General features: G+C 42.4%; 1 protein-coding gene across 1 annotated transcript in view; it reads right to left on the bottom strand.

Moving 5' to 3' along the window:
• Positions 1-16,168, bottom strand: part of timeless (timeless circadian clock) — a 35,415-nt gene that overhangs the window by 16,788 nt on the left and 2,459 nt on the right. The window contains exons 3-17 of the mRNA XM_034166834.1: positions 15,968-16,121; positions 15,330-15,444; positions 15,161-15,223; positions 13,936-14,037; positions 13,658-13,813; positions 13,447-13,580; positions 12,708-12,795; positions 12,418-12,594; positions 11,625-11,842; positions 11,446-11,549; positions 1,735-1,904; positions 1,520-1,645; positions 1,000-1,151; positions 801-898; positions 595-718 (exon numbers count right to left, since the gene is read on the bottom strand). Of these exons, the coding sequence (XP_034022725.1) occupies positions 595-718; positions 801-898; positions 1,000-1,151; positions 1,520-1,645; positions 1,735-1,904; positions 11,446-11,549; positions 11,625-11,842; positions 12,418-12,594; positions 12,708-12,795; positions 13,447-13,580; positions 13,658-13,813; positions 13,936-14,037; positions 15,161-15,223; positions 15,330-15,444; positions 15,968-16,121 (1,981 nt within the window). The remainder of the gene's footprint in view (positions 1-594; positions 719-800; positions 899-999; positions 1,152-1,519; positions 1,646-1,734; positions 1,905-11,445; positions 11,550-11,624; positions 11,843-12,417; positions 12,595-12,707; positions 12,796-13,446; positions 13,581-13,657; positions 13,814-13,935; positions 14,038-15,160; positions 15,224-15,329; positions 15,445-15,967; positions 16,122-16,168) is intronic.

The following is a 16,168-nucleotide window of genomic DNA, read 5'->3' on the forward strand; positions in this document are numbered from 1 at the left end:
GATAAAAATGTGTGAATATTTGGGACTATTTTATACCAGTCTTAAGATATTTTGTCTCCGATGCGCTTACCGTGTCTGCGGGCTCGCACCGCAGCGGGCCACTCACACCGCCCCCCTCTCTGCTGTATGGAAATGCCGCCAACTCTGGCAACAGGTCCAGAAACTACACTCGCTGTTTTGATGCAGAGCGCTCTGGCCACCCGCAAGGATAGAACCGTTTTCTTCTTCTTCCCTGTCTTCAATCTTGTCCAGTTTGTCCGATGTTAAATCTTTACACCGTTGCTTTTGCTGTTCTTTTCATTTGCTCTCCTCTCCTTTCCATTCCTCAAACGTTTTATTTTGGCCAAAAATATAAAAATTCACTTGGAAATCCATGTTTTATCGCGTTTCTGTCATTCACCTGATCTGCGCCAACTGATTTGCGCGTTGCTATGGTGACAACCAGAGGAGTGATTATAGCAGTGACTTAACTTGCCGAACTACGTATGCGCATAGATGAAAATAATGTACACCAGTTAGACATGGAATTCTCACTGACCATGGTATAAATTGCACTGTTATCAGTCGTTACAGATTTCAACGTTTCCTGCTCACCTTTTGATGAAGTCTAGAAAGTTGAACTCTGCCTCAGAAACCTGGACAGACTCCAGCTCTTCTTCTACCAGCTCTGCTGCATCATCCTCGTCCTCCTCTACCACAGACTCAACAGGAATTGAACCTGACATTAAAATCATAAAAGCACAGATTAAAACCTGCATAGATGCTTAAAAAAGTCTCATTGCACAAACTGAAAAAGTTACGTGGCAGGTTGGCAAAGAGAATCTGCTTTAGGAGTTCCAGTTCTTCTTCAGGTTCTATATCAGCTGAGCCAAACACATCTCCTTCAGGCCACACCTCCCTGTGTGTGTGTTGGGGGGGACAAGGAAGAAAAACTTAAAGTGTTAAGGCCCAGGCTCATGTACTGGCTGAGAGGTTGATGGAATGTTCACCCTCAATGACCTAGCGGCCCGCAGCAGTCCAAGTGCTTCTGGTCCAAGTCGAGCAAACAGGGCGTCCTGCACCCGGACCATCGCCTCAGTCCTCTGGTCCTCAAGAGGAGTGTCAGATGTGGCATCAAATGGCACGATGCTTTCAGTCAAACTTTCTGACAGCTACAGAGAAAAAAATAAGTAAAAAAACCACACACACATTTTAGTGCTGCATTTACTAATGCCTGAAGCATTTCAGTGTCAGAGGCTGTGGTATGTTTTAGACAATGTAAACCCACAGACATTCTCTGAACGTAGGCTCTATGAATGAATGAACTGTTTGTATATTTGATTCTTTTCACTATGGACCACAAAGACTTGTTCTTTCAGCCAACCATTTGTGTCAAACCTATATGCTTTAATCTCACAGAGTTGTCTCATCTAAATTCTTGATGTTTCCATGAAAATCAAATCCATAAGACGGCCTTTATGCAAATTTTAAAAGCCGCTTTGAAGCTTCATACTTTCTGCAGAACACATGAATCACTGACCTGGAAGGCTGTGGCTCTCAACTCTTCCTCCACAATCTTCCAGGTTTCAGCTAAAATCTCTGGACTAGTTTCTACAGCTGACTGTGTCTTTTCAACGCGAGGCTTTTTCCGCTTCACCCGTTTCTTCTGCAAAGTTAAATTCATACATTAATATCTTTGTTGGAAAATTATGCAACAAGTCTAAACAGAAGAGTAATTGAATTCTGAGAACATACCTGCACCATTAGGTTTTTACGGCCTTTGCAGAATCGTTCGAGCATGCGCAAGAAGAGATGAGTTGACTCTACCAGATCTTTGAGGTAAGAGTGTGGCTGTTTGGTATGATCATACTTTCTGAGCAAGGTCAGAAAAATCTCCCGGTACTCCATGAGGTAGAATATATTACCTAGGAAGTGAACGTTAACATTTTTTAAAAAAATAAAAAACATTTTTAGAGATTCATTTCCAGTTTGAAATTAATCTGCTTTTTCCTGCAATGGAAGCAACAAAAAAACCCAAAACAAATTTCCTAAGTAAAATGGAAACTGTCCAAATGGGAGACACTTTTAAAAGGTCACTGAGAAAGCCAGAACTTAACAAAAACACCTGATAAGATCCTGTGGGACTCCACGATTCATACAATAACAGCAACAATAAATAAATAAATAATTCGGTCCACCAAACAACAAAGACAACAACAAAGAGAACAAATCATGGCACAGAAGATACATTAGTGTTTTAATTTACAGCTTAGTTTGTAGCACAGTGCAGACAGCAGTGGTGGGCACAAAAAAAAAAAAAAAAAATCCTTAACCGCACACAGCAGTTCCGCTGTAAGGCAGAGGTCTTGGAAAATAAAGCAATTTTGACTTATGGTTTGGATTTATAAATCAAATTATTCTGGATACAATAACTACATTAATGACAATTCTGTCATTTGTACAAAGTTAAAATATAACATATCTTTTCATTTTAAATAATGCACAAATTCTGAAGTTTTGCAACAAAGACACAGATGCCAAAGGGACTATGGGTAAAATGAGGCTCTGCTAACACTGATTGGTTGACTCATTAAATTCCAGTATTGTCTCTGGTACATTTGCAACTGCTAACAAGCTGAATTTGAGTTTTAACACCACGATCGCTTTTGGAAGCATAAAAAGCGACTAAAGACCCAAACAATGAGTCAGCACTGTTATGTTTGAACATGCTGCCCCCTGCTAGAAGCTCCACGGCTACAGCACTGCAGCATCCTGAGAGCAGCCACAAAACCAGCTCTCTACCAATCACAATGCTCCGGTCAGGCGGAGGTCTTGAAAAATAAAGGCATCCTGACTTATGGTTTTGTGTGAATACTGATAGAAAAACTCCATTAATGTCAATTCTGTCATTTGTACAAAGTTAAAATATAACATTTTTTAATGTTAAATAATGCACTAATTCTGAGGTTTGTAACAAACGCAGACAGATCACCCTGGAAGTGTCATCGCAAAATGTTTTGCATGTGGAGAGAATGTGCGCACGTTTTATTAGTGCTGTGCGCACGTTTTATGATGTTGTAAAATGTGTATTCAATATTGTGTTGACACATAAATGCTGGCTTTACACTGTGCGAGTTTTGGCCCTTTTTCAGATGATTTTTCATTCGTGAGAGAATTTTTTTGGACCGAGTTTTAGGTTAATCGCGCGTCCTGCATCGTGTAGCGTACATGGAGTAACAAGCTGCGTTCAACATCTCACGACCACCTCCTCATCGCCGATCGTATGGTCAGATGAAAATCAAACCTGTTTGATATTCTGTATCCCGCTCCTGAAGAGCTACAAGCATCCAACTGCTCGCACTGTGCCTGTGTAAACACCGCAGAGCTGTCTTGTAATGTTTTTTTGCTGTTGTTGTTGTTTTTAAATGTAATTTGTAAAAAAAAAAAAAAAAAAAGAGCCATTCGCAAAGCCAAAAAGTTGATTTGACAACCATCTGATATAACCGGGGTCAAAATAAATAGAACACTGCCATCTACTGGTGCCCAGACGTTTAGTACTTAGGGCGAATACTGCCATGAACACTACTGGCCAGTAGATGGCAGTAGAGGCCTTGAAAACGTGCCAAAACAAAATTCCAGGTAATCTGTGTCTGTTACATTTAAGATGCATGGAATTTAACAAATGCAAATACAACAACGTCTATAAACCCAGAGAATATATTCACGAGCGTTTTAGGCATTAGAGTTTAATGCTGCTGTCCGTGGAGCCTGAACAGAGTGTCTGAAATGCATTTGTCCTGTCGTGAACGTACTGAGATTACCCATAAAGCACTGCTGAGCACATGTGCTCACAAAACCTTAAAAATTAGCACATTACTTTAAAACTAAAACATATATCTGATGTTTTCACTTTATAAAACTTCAGGCATGACAGTAATTTTAAGTAACGTCCAAAATTAGTTTGGTTAAAATTTGAACCATAAGTTAAAAATATATGCCTCTGGATGACTTGGGTGATATTGCCAGCATATCAGTATGGTGTTAAAGGAAATGATTTTTTTTTGTGACCAGTTCTTCTTTGCCTGCAGAGGGTAGAGTGGTTTCTCCTGGAACTAGCTCGCTTCTGTTTGCAGAGGGTAGAACTATACATCTCTCAGGAAACTTTCAACAGTTAGGGCTCAACTGATTTTAAATTTTAAAAATGTTTGCTGCTGTTCAGCTTGGTTTCCTACGTTATCGGTCTAAAAGTTATCGGATGACAATTCATCGGAAGATAATTAGTCCGATAATGGTTTTTAAAGTTATCTAAAAAGATAATCCGATAATGAAAACATTATCTTCGATAATTATGTTATCGCATTATCGGAAGTGTGCCCACCACTGCATGTGTGTTGGTTTACATATAAATGTGCTTTTGTAAAATATGCCATTTTTCATATCCATCCATCCACTTTCTTCCGCTTTATCCGGAGCTGGGTCGCGGGGGCAGCAGCTCAAGCAAAGCCGCCCAGACCTCCCGATCCACACACACCTCCCCCAGCTCCTCCGGGGGAACCCCAAGGCGTTCCCAAGCCAGCCGAGAGATGTAGTCCCTCCAGCATGTCCTGGGTCTTCCCCGGTGCCTCCTCCCAGTGGGACGTGCCCGGAACACCTCTCCAGCGAGGCGACCAGGGGGCATCTGGAAAAGATGCCCGAGCCACCTCAACTGACTCCTTTCGACGTGGAAGAGCAGCGGCTCGACTCCGACCTCCTCACCCTATCTCTAAGGGAGTGCCCAGCCACCCTGCGGAGGAAACTCATCTCGGCCACTTGTACTCGCAATCTCGTTCTTGCGGTCATGAGCCAAATCTCATGACCATAGGTGAGGATCGGAACGTAGATCGATCGGTAAATCGAGAGCTTTGCCCCCTACTCAGCTCTCTCTTCACCACGGCGGTCCAATACAGCGACCGCATCACTGCAGATGCTGCACCGATCCGTCTATCGATCTCACGCTCCATTTGTCCCTCACTCGTGAACAAGACCCCGAGATACTTAAACTCCTCCACTTGAGGCAAGGATACTCCACCGACCTGAAGAGGGCAAAGCACCTTTTTCCGGTCGAGAACCATGGCCTCGGATTTGGAGGTGCCGATTTTCATCCCGGACGCTTCACACTCGGCTGCAAACCGCCCCAGTGCACGCTGAAGGTCCTGATTTGACGAAGCCAACAGAACCACATCGTCCACAAACAGCAGAGACGAGATTCTGTGGTTCCCAAACCAGACCCCCTCTACACCTTGGCTGCGCCTAGAAATTCAGTCCATAAAAATAATGAACAGAACCGGTGACAAAGGGCAGCCCTGGCGGAGGCCAACGTGCACTGGAAACAGGTTTGACTTACTACCGGCAATGCGAACCAAGCTCCTGCTGCGGTCATACAGGGACCGGATAGCCCTTAGCAAAGGACCCCGGACCCCGTACTCCCGGAGCACTCCCCACAGGGTGCCCCGAGGGACACGGTCGAACGCCTTCTCCAGATCCACAAAACACATGTGGACTGGTTGGGCGAACTCCCATGAACCCTCGAGCACCCGATGGAGCGTGTAGAGCTGGTCCAGTGTGCCGCGACCAGGACGAAAACCACACTGCTCCTCCTGAATCCGAGGTTCGACCATCGGTCGAATTCTTCTCTCCAGTACTCTGGAATAGACCTTACCGGGGAGGCTGAGGAGTGTGATCCCCCTATAGTTGGAACACACCCTCCGGTCCCCCTTCTTAAACAGAGGGACCACCACCCCGTCTGCCAATCCAGAGGCACTGTCCCCGATCGCCACGCGATGTTGCAGAGGCGTGTCAGCCAAGACAGCCCCACAACATCCCGAGACTTAAGGTACTCAGGACGGATTTCATCCACCCCAGGAGCCTTGCCACCGAGGAGCTTTCTAACCACCTCGGTGACTTTGGCCTGGGTAATGGATGAGTCCGCCTCTGAGTCCCCAGTCTCTGCTTCCTCTTCGGAAGACGTGACGATGGGATTGAGGAGATCCTCGAAGTACTCCTTCCACCGCCCGACAACATCCCCAGTCAGGGTCAACAGCTCCCCAACCGCACCATAAACAGTGCTGGTGGAGAGCTGCTTCCGCCTCCTGAGGCGTCGGACGGTTTGCCAGAATCTCTTCGAGGCCGACCGATAGTCCTCCTCCATAGCCTCCCCGAACTCCTCCCAGACCCGAGTTTTTGCCTCTGCGACCGCACGGGCTGCGGCATGCTTGGCCTGCCGGTACCTGTCAGCTGCCTCTGGAGTCCCACCTACCAACAAAGATAAGTAGGACTCCTTCAGCTTGACAGCATCCCTTACTTCCAGTGTCCACCACCGAGTTTGGGGATTGCCGCCACGACAGGCACCAGAGACCTTGCGACCACAGCTACGTGCAGCCGCATCGACAATGGAGGTAGAGAACATGGTCCACTCGGACTCCATGTCTCCAACCTCCCCCGGGATCTGGGAGAAGCTCTCCCGGAGGTGGGAGTTGAAGACCTCGCTGACAGAGGGTTCCGCCAGTCGTTCCCAGCAGACCCTCACGATACGTTTGGGCCTGCCAGGTCTGACCGGCTTCCTACCCACCCAGCGGATCCAACTCACCACCAGGTGGTGATCAGTAGACAGCTCCTTCACTCGAGTGTCCAAGACACGTGGCCAAAGGTCGGATGATACGACTACAAAGTCGATCATCGACCTCCGGCTCAGGGTGTCCTGGTGCCACGTGCACTTATGAACACCCTTGTGCTCGAACATGGTGTTCGTGATGGACAAACTGTGACTAGGACAGAAGTGCTGGGGTTCAGATCGGGGAGGCCGTGCTTCCTGATCACCCCCCTCCAGGTCTCACTGTGTGTGTAAAAAAGGCATTTGCAAAAGCCAAAAGTCAAGCTGTGATTAGACAACCGAGTCAAAATGCATAGAACACTGCCATCTACTGGCGCCCAGATGCTCAGACCCAAACCCATAATCTTTTGCATACCAGAGAATTGCTGTGGTTTAAACAGCACAGAGAGAAAACACATAACGACAATTGTAATTGAACATTATACAACAAAAATGTACATTTTTATTTCTTTTCCTCAGCTGCAGCAACTCTCTGGCACGCAAAGGATTATGGAATATCTCAATACTTAGAGCGAATACTGCTATGAACACTACTGGCCAGTAGAAGGCAGTAGAGACTGTGAAAACTTGCAAAAACAAATATTCAAAAAAAAAAAAAAAAAAAAAAAAAAAAAAGACCCGTGTGTACTATGGTTAATCTGCGTGGAATTTAATAAACACAAACCAAATTTCAGACATGTTTTATATATATTACTCTGGAACAAAGACGACAAACAGTGTTGTAAAGGACAATAACCAGGACATTACAGAGCAAACAGGAAGCAATTGCAGCTCACAGTGATTCCAATTGAAAATAATGGAGAAGCAATTTTGCATTTTTACATAAAACACAATAACATCTATAAACTCAGATAATATATTCACAAGAGTTTTAGGCACAGTATACAAAGGGTTTAATGCTGTTGTCTGTGTGGAGCCTGATCAGAGCGTCGCAAATGCATTTCACCTGTCATGAACTTTTACAGTACCCAGAATACACTGCACACACACCGTTTCCACACTAAAACCTTTAAAATTAGTGCAATACTTTAAAACTAAAACATTTAGCTGATATTTTCACTTTATAAAACTTCAGACATGACGCTAATTTAAATAACTTGTCCGAAATTAGTTTGGTTAAAATTTTAACCATAAGTTAAAACGGTATGCCTCTGGATGACTTGGGTGATATTGCCGGCTAGTTAGTAGGGTGTTAAGAGAAATTATTATTATTTTTTTTGGTTCTCATTTTGGTTCTCTTCTGTGACCAGCTCTCCTCTGATTGCAGAGGATAGAGCGGTTTCTATTGAAACCAGCTCTCCTTTGTCTGTAGAGGATAGAACTGTACCTCTATTACAAAACATTTAACAGGTAAGCTCTAAAATCTTTGATGTCAGACTTTAAAAATGTTTATTAACTGTTAAAGCTTTATTCACTAAGCTTGCAATAATATGTTAGCGGTCTAAAAATTACTGGAAGGTAATCGATCCGATGATGGTTTTCAAAGTTATCTGAAAAGTTAATCCGATAATAAAAACATTAGCTTCGATAATTAGCGGTTAGCAAATTAGCGGAAATGTGCCCACCACTGGAAGACAGTCGCTGTTCTTAGTAACAGCTAATGGTTTAACCAATATTAGTGGCACCATTTGATAAGTAACACATTACACCATATTTCACACATAAAAATACCACAGCACCATGTCCATAGACAGGCAGTAGGGCAGTACTTTGTGCACGATTTATTAAACTGGGCACAAAAAGACATAAGTGGAGAAGACATTAAAACTACAACTTCTGATAATGTTGCTGCTGGGAGAAGACACGTTGAACCGTGAAGTCAGAGTAAGTGGGGTTCATATGATTTGGAATTATGACTTCAGGGGGTGTTTCTCGAAGGGGTGGGGCAGAACTGAGAAATTTTACCCACAGAACTCAAATAGAACACACCATATTCTAAGAAATTTCTGGAATTTTGGAAATAGAAGACTTAACAGTATTCCCTGAAAACTCCCTTCTGTCTGATCATTTCTTAATAACATTTACATTTACTCTGATGGACTACCCAGCAGTGGGGAATAAGTTTCATTACACTAGAAGTCTTTCAGAAAGCGCTGTAACTAGGTTTAAGGATATGATTCCTTCTTTATGTTCTCTAATGCCATATACCAACACAGTGCAGAGTAGCTACCTAAACTCTGTAAGGGAGATAGAGTATCTCGTCAATAGTTTTACATCCTCATTGAAGACAACTTTGGATGCTGTAGCTCCTCTGAAAAAGAGAGCTTTAAATCAGAAGTGTCTGACTCCGTGGTATAACTCACAAACTCGTAGCTTAAAGCAGATAACCCGTAAGTTGGAGAGGAAATGGCGTCTCACTAATTTAGAAGATCTTCACTTAGCCTGGAAAAAGAGTCTGTTGCTCTATAAAAAAGCCCTCCGTAAAGCTAGGACATCTTTCTACTCATCACTAATTGAAGAAAATAAGAACAACCCCAGGTTTCTTTTCAGCACTGTAGCCAGGCTGACAAACAGTCAGAGCTCTATTGAGCTGAATATTCCATTAACTTTAACTAGTAATGACTTCATGACTTTCTTTGCTAACAAAATTTTAACTATTAGAGAAAAAATTACTCATAACCATCCCAAAGACGTATCGTTATCTTTGGCTGCTTTCAGTGATGCCGGTATTTGGTTAGACTCTTTCTCTCCGATTGTTCTGTCTGAGTTATTTTCATTAGTTACTTCATCCAAACCATCAACATGTTTATTAGACCCCATTCCTACCAGGCTGCTCAAGGAAGCCCTACCATTATTTAATGCTTTGATTTTAAATATGATCAATCTATCTTTGTTAGTTGGCTATGTACCACAGGCTTTTAAGGTGGCAGTAATTAAACCATTACTTAAAAAGCCATCACTTGACCCAGCTATCTTAGCTAATTATAGGCCAATCTCCAACCTTCCTTTTCTCTCAAAAATTCTTGAAAGGGTAGTTGTAAAACAGCTAACTGATCATCTGCAGAGGAATGGTCTATTTGAAGAGTTTCAGTCAGGTTTTAGAATTCATCATAGTACAGAAACAGCATTAGTAAAGGTTACAAATGATCTTCTTATGGCCTCGGACAGTGGACTCATCTCTGTGCTTGTTCTGTTAGACCTCAGTGCTGCTTTTGATACTGTTGATCATAAAATTTTATTACAGAGATTAGAGCATGCCATAGGTATTAAAGGCACTGCGCTGCGGTGGTTTGAATCATATTTGTTTAATAGATTACAATTTGTTCATGTAAATGGGGAATCTTCTTCACAGACTAAAGTTAATTATGGAGTTCCACAAGGTTCTGTGCTAGGACCAATTTTATTCACTTTATACATGCTTCCCTTAGGCATCATTTTTGATCAGGATATGTCATTCAAAAGCGCATATTAAACAAATATGTAGGACTGCTTTTTTGCATTTACGCAATATCTCTAAAATCAGAAAGGTCTTGTCTCAGAGTGATGCTGAAAAACTAATTCATGCATTTATTTCCTCTAGGCTGGACTATTGTAATTCATTATTATCAGGTTGTCCTAAAAGTTCCCTAAAAAGCCTTCAGTTAATTCAAAATGCTGCAGCTAGAGTACTGACGGGGACTAGAAGGAGAGAGCATATCTCACCCATATTGGCCTCTCTTCATTGGCTTCCTGTTAATTCTAGAATAGAATTTAAAATTCTTCTTCTTACTTATAAGGTTTTGAATAATCAGGTCCCATCTTATCTTAGGGACCTCGTAGTACCATATCACCCCAATAGAGCGCTTCGCTCTCAGCCTGCAGGCTTACTTGTAGTTCCTAGGGTTTGTAAGAGTAGAATGGGAGGCAGAGCGTTCAGCTTTCAGGCTCCTCTCCTGTGGAACCAGCTCCCAATTCAGATCAGGGAGACAGACACCCTCTCTACTTTTAAGATTAGGCTTAAAACTTTCCTTTTTGCTAAAGCTTATAGTTAGGGCTGGATCAGGTGACCCTAAACCATCCCTTAGTTATGCTGCTATAGACGTAGACTGCTGGGGGGTTCCTATGATGCACTGTTTCTTTCTCTTTTTGCTCTGTATGCACCACTCTGCATTTAATCACTAGTGATCGATCTCTGCTCCCCTCCACAGCATGTCTTTTTCCTGGTTCTCTCCCTCAGCCCCAACCAGTCCCAGCAGAAGACTGCCCCTCCCTGAGCCTGGTTCTGCTGGAGGTTTCTTCCTGTTAAAAGGGAGTTTTTCCTTCCCACTGTAGCCAAGTGCTTGCTCACAGGGGGTCGTTTTGACCGTTGGGGTTTTACATAATTGTTGTATGGCCTTGCCTTGCAATATAGAGCGCCTTGGGGCAGCTGTTTGTTGTGATTTGGCGCTATATAAAAAAATAATTGATTGAATTGAATTGATTGAATCATACACACTATTTAAAGCAGCATTTGTTAACTCATGCAACTCCTGCAAAAGGTACCCAAAGAACACCTGTGTTAAAAACATGAAATGTCTACCATGTACTGGTTGTGTGTTGTGTTCATAAGAATATGTCCACACACACACGAGAGCATAACCCATAATGTCTATATCTGATAAGTCATATATGGCCTATACATGACCCTAGATGCTGCAGGATGCAGGGGATGAGTCTATACCTCTCCCTGAACAGGACACTGGTCAATCATAGGTTCACCATCTAAGAGTAGTATCCATTTACAGCTGGGTGGAATGGGACAATGCAGATGAAGTGTCTTGTCCAAGGACACAGACTGACCATGTGACCATATTGATGGAACATGAAAACATTGAGTCATATGACAGAGTCCATCTTACTTTTAATAACGTTTGAACTCTGACGAATGTTTTCATCAGTGGAACGGTCCATCTCGTTCACAGTTAGGAGCAGTTCCTGATATGCCTTTAGTGCCAGGTGCATCCTGGAATGAACAGGAATCGTCAGTCTGGGAACAACACATTGACTGTTTTGTTAACTAGCCTCTTAATGATCTTACCTGCGAGACCAGGATGTGGCCTCTTTGCGATCAGTAAGCAACATCTCATAGTAGTTGGTTATGTTACGTTCGATAAAATGGAAAGTGCGAATGGACATGGTCTCAGACACCAATTCAGGATGGAAACCGTTGCCACGGTTGAAGGCCATAAAAAAGCTGAGTGCCCAAAGGTAGTAGGTCTCATCATGCTGCTGGGTTTGCTCTCGAATAAGACTTTCCTGTGAATAAAACAAGGAAAATTATGCATCTCTTACCACCATCTTACTTAAATGAAGCCTTCAGATCTTTTACATCACTAACAACTGTATATGTCAAATAAAATAAAGATAAAGACTATATTTTGAAAGATACTAACAATAATAATAATTGGATTAATGCAGACAGTCACTGAGTCGGCAAGATACTTGGCTCTGACTTTCTGACAGATCCACGTGAGGATGAATGAACCTCCTATTTAGGGCCATGTTGAGATCTTTTAACATGCACAATGTCCATTACATAAATAGTCACATAGGTCTTGACTGCAGTGATAAAATACTGCCATCTAGTGATGAGGTCGCAGCACTAATCACAGGGTTCTGGTGGCCACTTTTGCTTGTAACCACAGTATCTTTGGTGATGCAACTGCTTTTGCATAAAGTGCCACATGAACTGCACCGAAACCTTGAACGACAGCCTTTACAATTTCAGCTCCACAGTCAAAAAAGAGCAGTGTGGTGTCACACACTGCGAGCCTACACCACAAAAAAAAGAGAAAGAGATCACTAATGTGACAGCTGCTTAACAAGTTTACCTTGACAAGGTACATAAGCCGGTTGTAGCAATTGTCTAAGAAGTCCACACAAAACTCTCGCAGGAAGAGTCGTACATTCAGGGCTGAACGGCGTTTATCCTTAGAGTCCTGTGCTCGTTGGTTCCTCCGTGGAACCCGCCTCACTTCTTTCCCAATGTCATGGGTGTAATTTTTGAACTAAAAACAGTACAGGGAATCACACTCAAAATTACTCTGCAAACAAAACAGCTCCAACAAAAACAAGCCTTATATAGAGTAGATCTCAGTTGTGTTGTTGTTTTTTAACTCACATTATGAAGTCTTCTGTGGTAGATCACATCTTTGTCTCCAATAGATCTGAGGCCTTGGACAACATAGGACCCTCCAAAACGAGAATGTCTGAGAAAGTAAACCATCCACACACACATTTCCAAATTCTATTGGGATTTGCAGGACTGACCATTACAGCCACACATTATACAGGGAAAGGAGGAGTGTTTCCTCACACTTTCTATATAATTAGGAAACTAAACCTCTCAGTAACTAACACAGAAGGGTTCCGTGATACATTTCAGTGCCACAGTAATATACAAATAATGAATGTTTATGAGTTCAATGGTACAAATATTTCATGGGGTGAAAGATGGAACATACCATTCAATGAGGCGAATACTACTTAGTGGTGTTACCACATCCTATGACATACCCATACCCCCCTGGACCTTTCACAACTGTACCAAATAACCAAATAAAAAGTGTTGATGCACATACAGACAGCAATGCTAAAAAGAAGACATCAAGTATGACTGACTGGTCATGAGTGAGGAGACTCAAAGTGACTTTTGTGTATTGACATGTCCATCTTCATTCCCACTCACCCACACAAACACAGGGAGAACATGCAAACTCCACACAGAAAGGCCACAGGTGGGAAATGATCCCATGACCTTCTTGTTGTGAGGCAACAGTGCTGCCCCAAATAGACAACAAAAACTAAATATATTTGAGGTTGGTAACTTGATTCCTCTTACCACATCTGCTTGTATGTACCTGTTTCCTCTTTGTAAGATGCGAGTCCGTCTTTCTGCCTGCTCCTTCTGCCTCAGTGCCTCTAGCTCCTCAGTGTCCCGGTGTTTCTCCTGGGCTGAACGAGCCTGACCGGCACTCACCAAAGCCTCTGGTGTCTGTGAAGGGGAAAGATGAGCTAAAACAGAGAAAATGGATGATAGATGTGTAATTCCAAGAGATGCTTGTCTCTAACCTGCTCTCTGAACATGAGGGAGATTATTTCCAGCACATGCATACTCCACTGCTGCTCACTCTGGGCTAAAGCCAAGAATTTGACCAAGTCATCAAACCCACTTATGTGAATGGCCCACAGCAGCTTATCGTGGACACTTGCATCATCATCCACAGTCTGCAACCACAAAGAAAAGACTGAGACCGCACTGAAGAAGAAAAATAAAGGCTTCCTTTAGCTTTACACCATAATGGGAAATAAGCAGAAAACAGTCACAATAGCATCATAAAAAGTCAAACCTTCTCTTCGGAGGGGTCAGCGGGTACATGCAGAACATTCCTAACCAGCAGCAGAATCCTCTCTATGAGGAGATTATCCTCCTCCTGCCTCTTCTCCCAGTCCTAAAGGGGAGTGAGTGAAGAGAGCAACAAGACAGACCAAACAACATAAGAATAAAAACAAATAAAAATAAATGGTAAATGGAGTGCATTTATGTAGCGTTTTCCAACTGCATCAGATGCTCAAAGTGCTTTACAATTATACCTCACATTCACACACCAATGTCAGGGTGCTGCCATGTAAGGTGCCCATTACACACTGGGAGCAACTTAGGGATTAAGGACCTTGCTCAAGGGCCCTTAGTGATTTTCCAGTCAGGCTGGGATTTGAACCGAGGATCCTCTGGTCTCAAGCCCAATGCTTTAACCACTAGACCATCACCTCCCCTGACCAAAACAACATTACAGGTGTAATGTAACAAACCGATAAGGGATCACAGAATGATGCCACCCAACCAGAATTATTTTACTCTATGCACATCTTCACACAGTGTGCCATCACTGTGAGAAGACTGATTGAAATCCACATCATTGTTTAGGAAGAACCCTGTGTCTTACCCAATGACTGCTAGGATAGGTTCCAGCCCTACCATGACCCTAACTGGAATAAGTGCGTTCAGAAAATGGAGGGATGGATAAGAAGTACTGTGCTCATAAATTAAAAATGAAGTATGGTACATCAATTACACAGAAAATTCGAATTATCTGCCCTTTACATTGTCGGACCTGAATTATTTTTCTTCATGCATATCTTCATATGGTGTGCTGCTACTGTCTGAAGTTTAATTTAACCTTTTTTTAACCAGGTTAGTCCAATTGAGATTGAGATGTCTTTTGCAAGGGAGACATGGACAATTATAAAGTTTCCAATTCACTTAACCTGCATGTCTTTAAATGTGGGAGGAAACCGGAGAACCTGGAGGAAACACACGCAAACATGGGGAGAACATGCAAACTCCACACAGAAAGCCCACAGGTGGGAATCGATCCAATGACCTTCTTGCTGTGAGGCAACAGTGCAAACCACTAAGCCACCGTGCTACCAACTAAACTAAAATCCACCAAATGGTGTAAGAGGAATTGCGCACATGCTGTTCATGGATAGACAGACAGTTACCGCCCCTTCCACCCATAATTTTATTTGGAGGGTGACTGTGCAGTTAATATGGCAGTAACAAACACGCACCAGTTGCAGAAGGTCATACAAAGTTTCACTTAAAACTCCAAGCACCCTCTCACTGGCAAAAGCCTGAAAATATGGAGAGAACACAAAAATACTCATAGTTACATGTTAATTTCTAAACTATAAAACATATAACAGGAAATGGTTGCATAGTTAGAATTGGATTAAAAACCTCTTTGTATGCTTGTAAGTGAGATGTAACTTGCAAAAAGTGATGTCTAAATACTGGATCATCAGGAACTTTGCCAAAACAAAGTACAGCAGGCTGAGTAAGGTTGACCATGAGCCTGGAAAAGAAAACAGAAGGGTCACATGAGCAAATTCTCGCCCCCGAATAACACATACATTACATAAAAAAAAAACAAAAAAACATAAAATTACATTACATTAAAAATGTACATATGTTGAAATCAAATGTTGGAAATATACTATCACATGGGGCCTAATAAAGGCGGCGTTGACATATGTTGTAATTATCAACAACAAACGTATTAGAATACAAAGCAGAAGACATCATACATCACATTCAAAGCAATAGTTTAAAGAGTCAGTGTTCCATTTCTTTAGAGTGTTATACAGCAGTGCTTTAACTTTTACTGAAATCCACTTCTTTGTGTTTCTAAAACAAACTGCAACATTACTAAAATGTAAATAACCTGTGTACGTACATATTCAGTTCACAACCTTATCACATTATGCAAATACAACTTTTACAGTAATTTCAATATCATTTAACAAAATACCAATAACTTGTGTATGAATAATGTAAGACGATATTAGTGAAAACAGCTTTGTATTTATTGTTTGTACCTGATGCAGGCATCAAATAAAGCTTTGTCTTGTCCATACTGAGTGATAATCGGCAGAAGGTCACTCTGTACTATCTGGCTTTCACCCAGTTGTTGGCGAACATCATGGGTGTCATCTTCATGTCGCAAGTACCTGATCAAATCTTTCACACTCTCTGAAACACACACACACACAAATCGAGAATAACTGAGGTAGGTTCAT

This window comes from Thalassophryne amazonica, chromosome 3, assembly GCF_902500255.1.
Source record: "Thalassophryne amazonica chromosome 3, fThaAma1.1, whole genome shotgun sequence".
NCBI lineage: Eukaryota > Metazoa > Chordata > Actinopteri > Batrachoidiformes > Batrachoididae > Thalassophryne > Thalassophryne amazonica.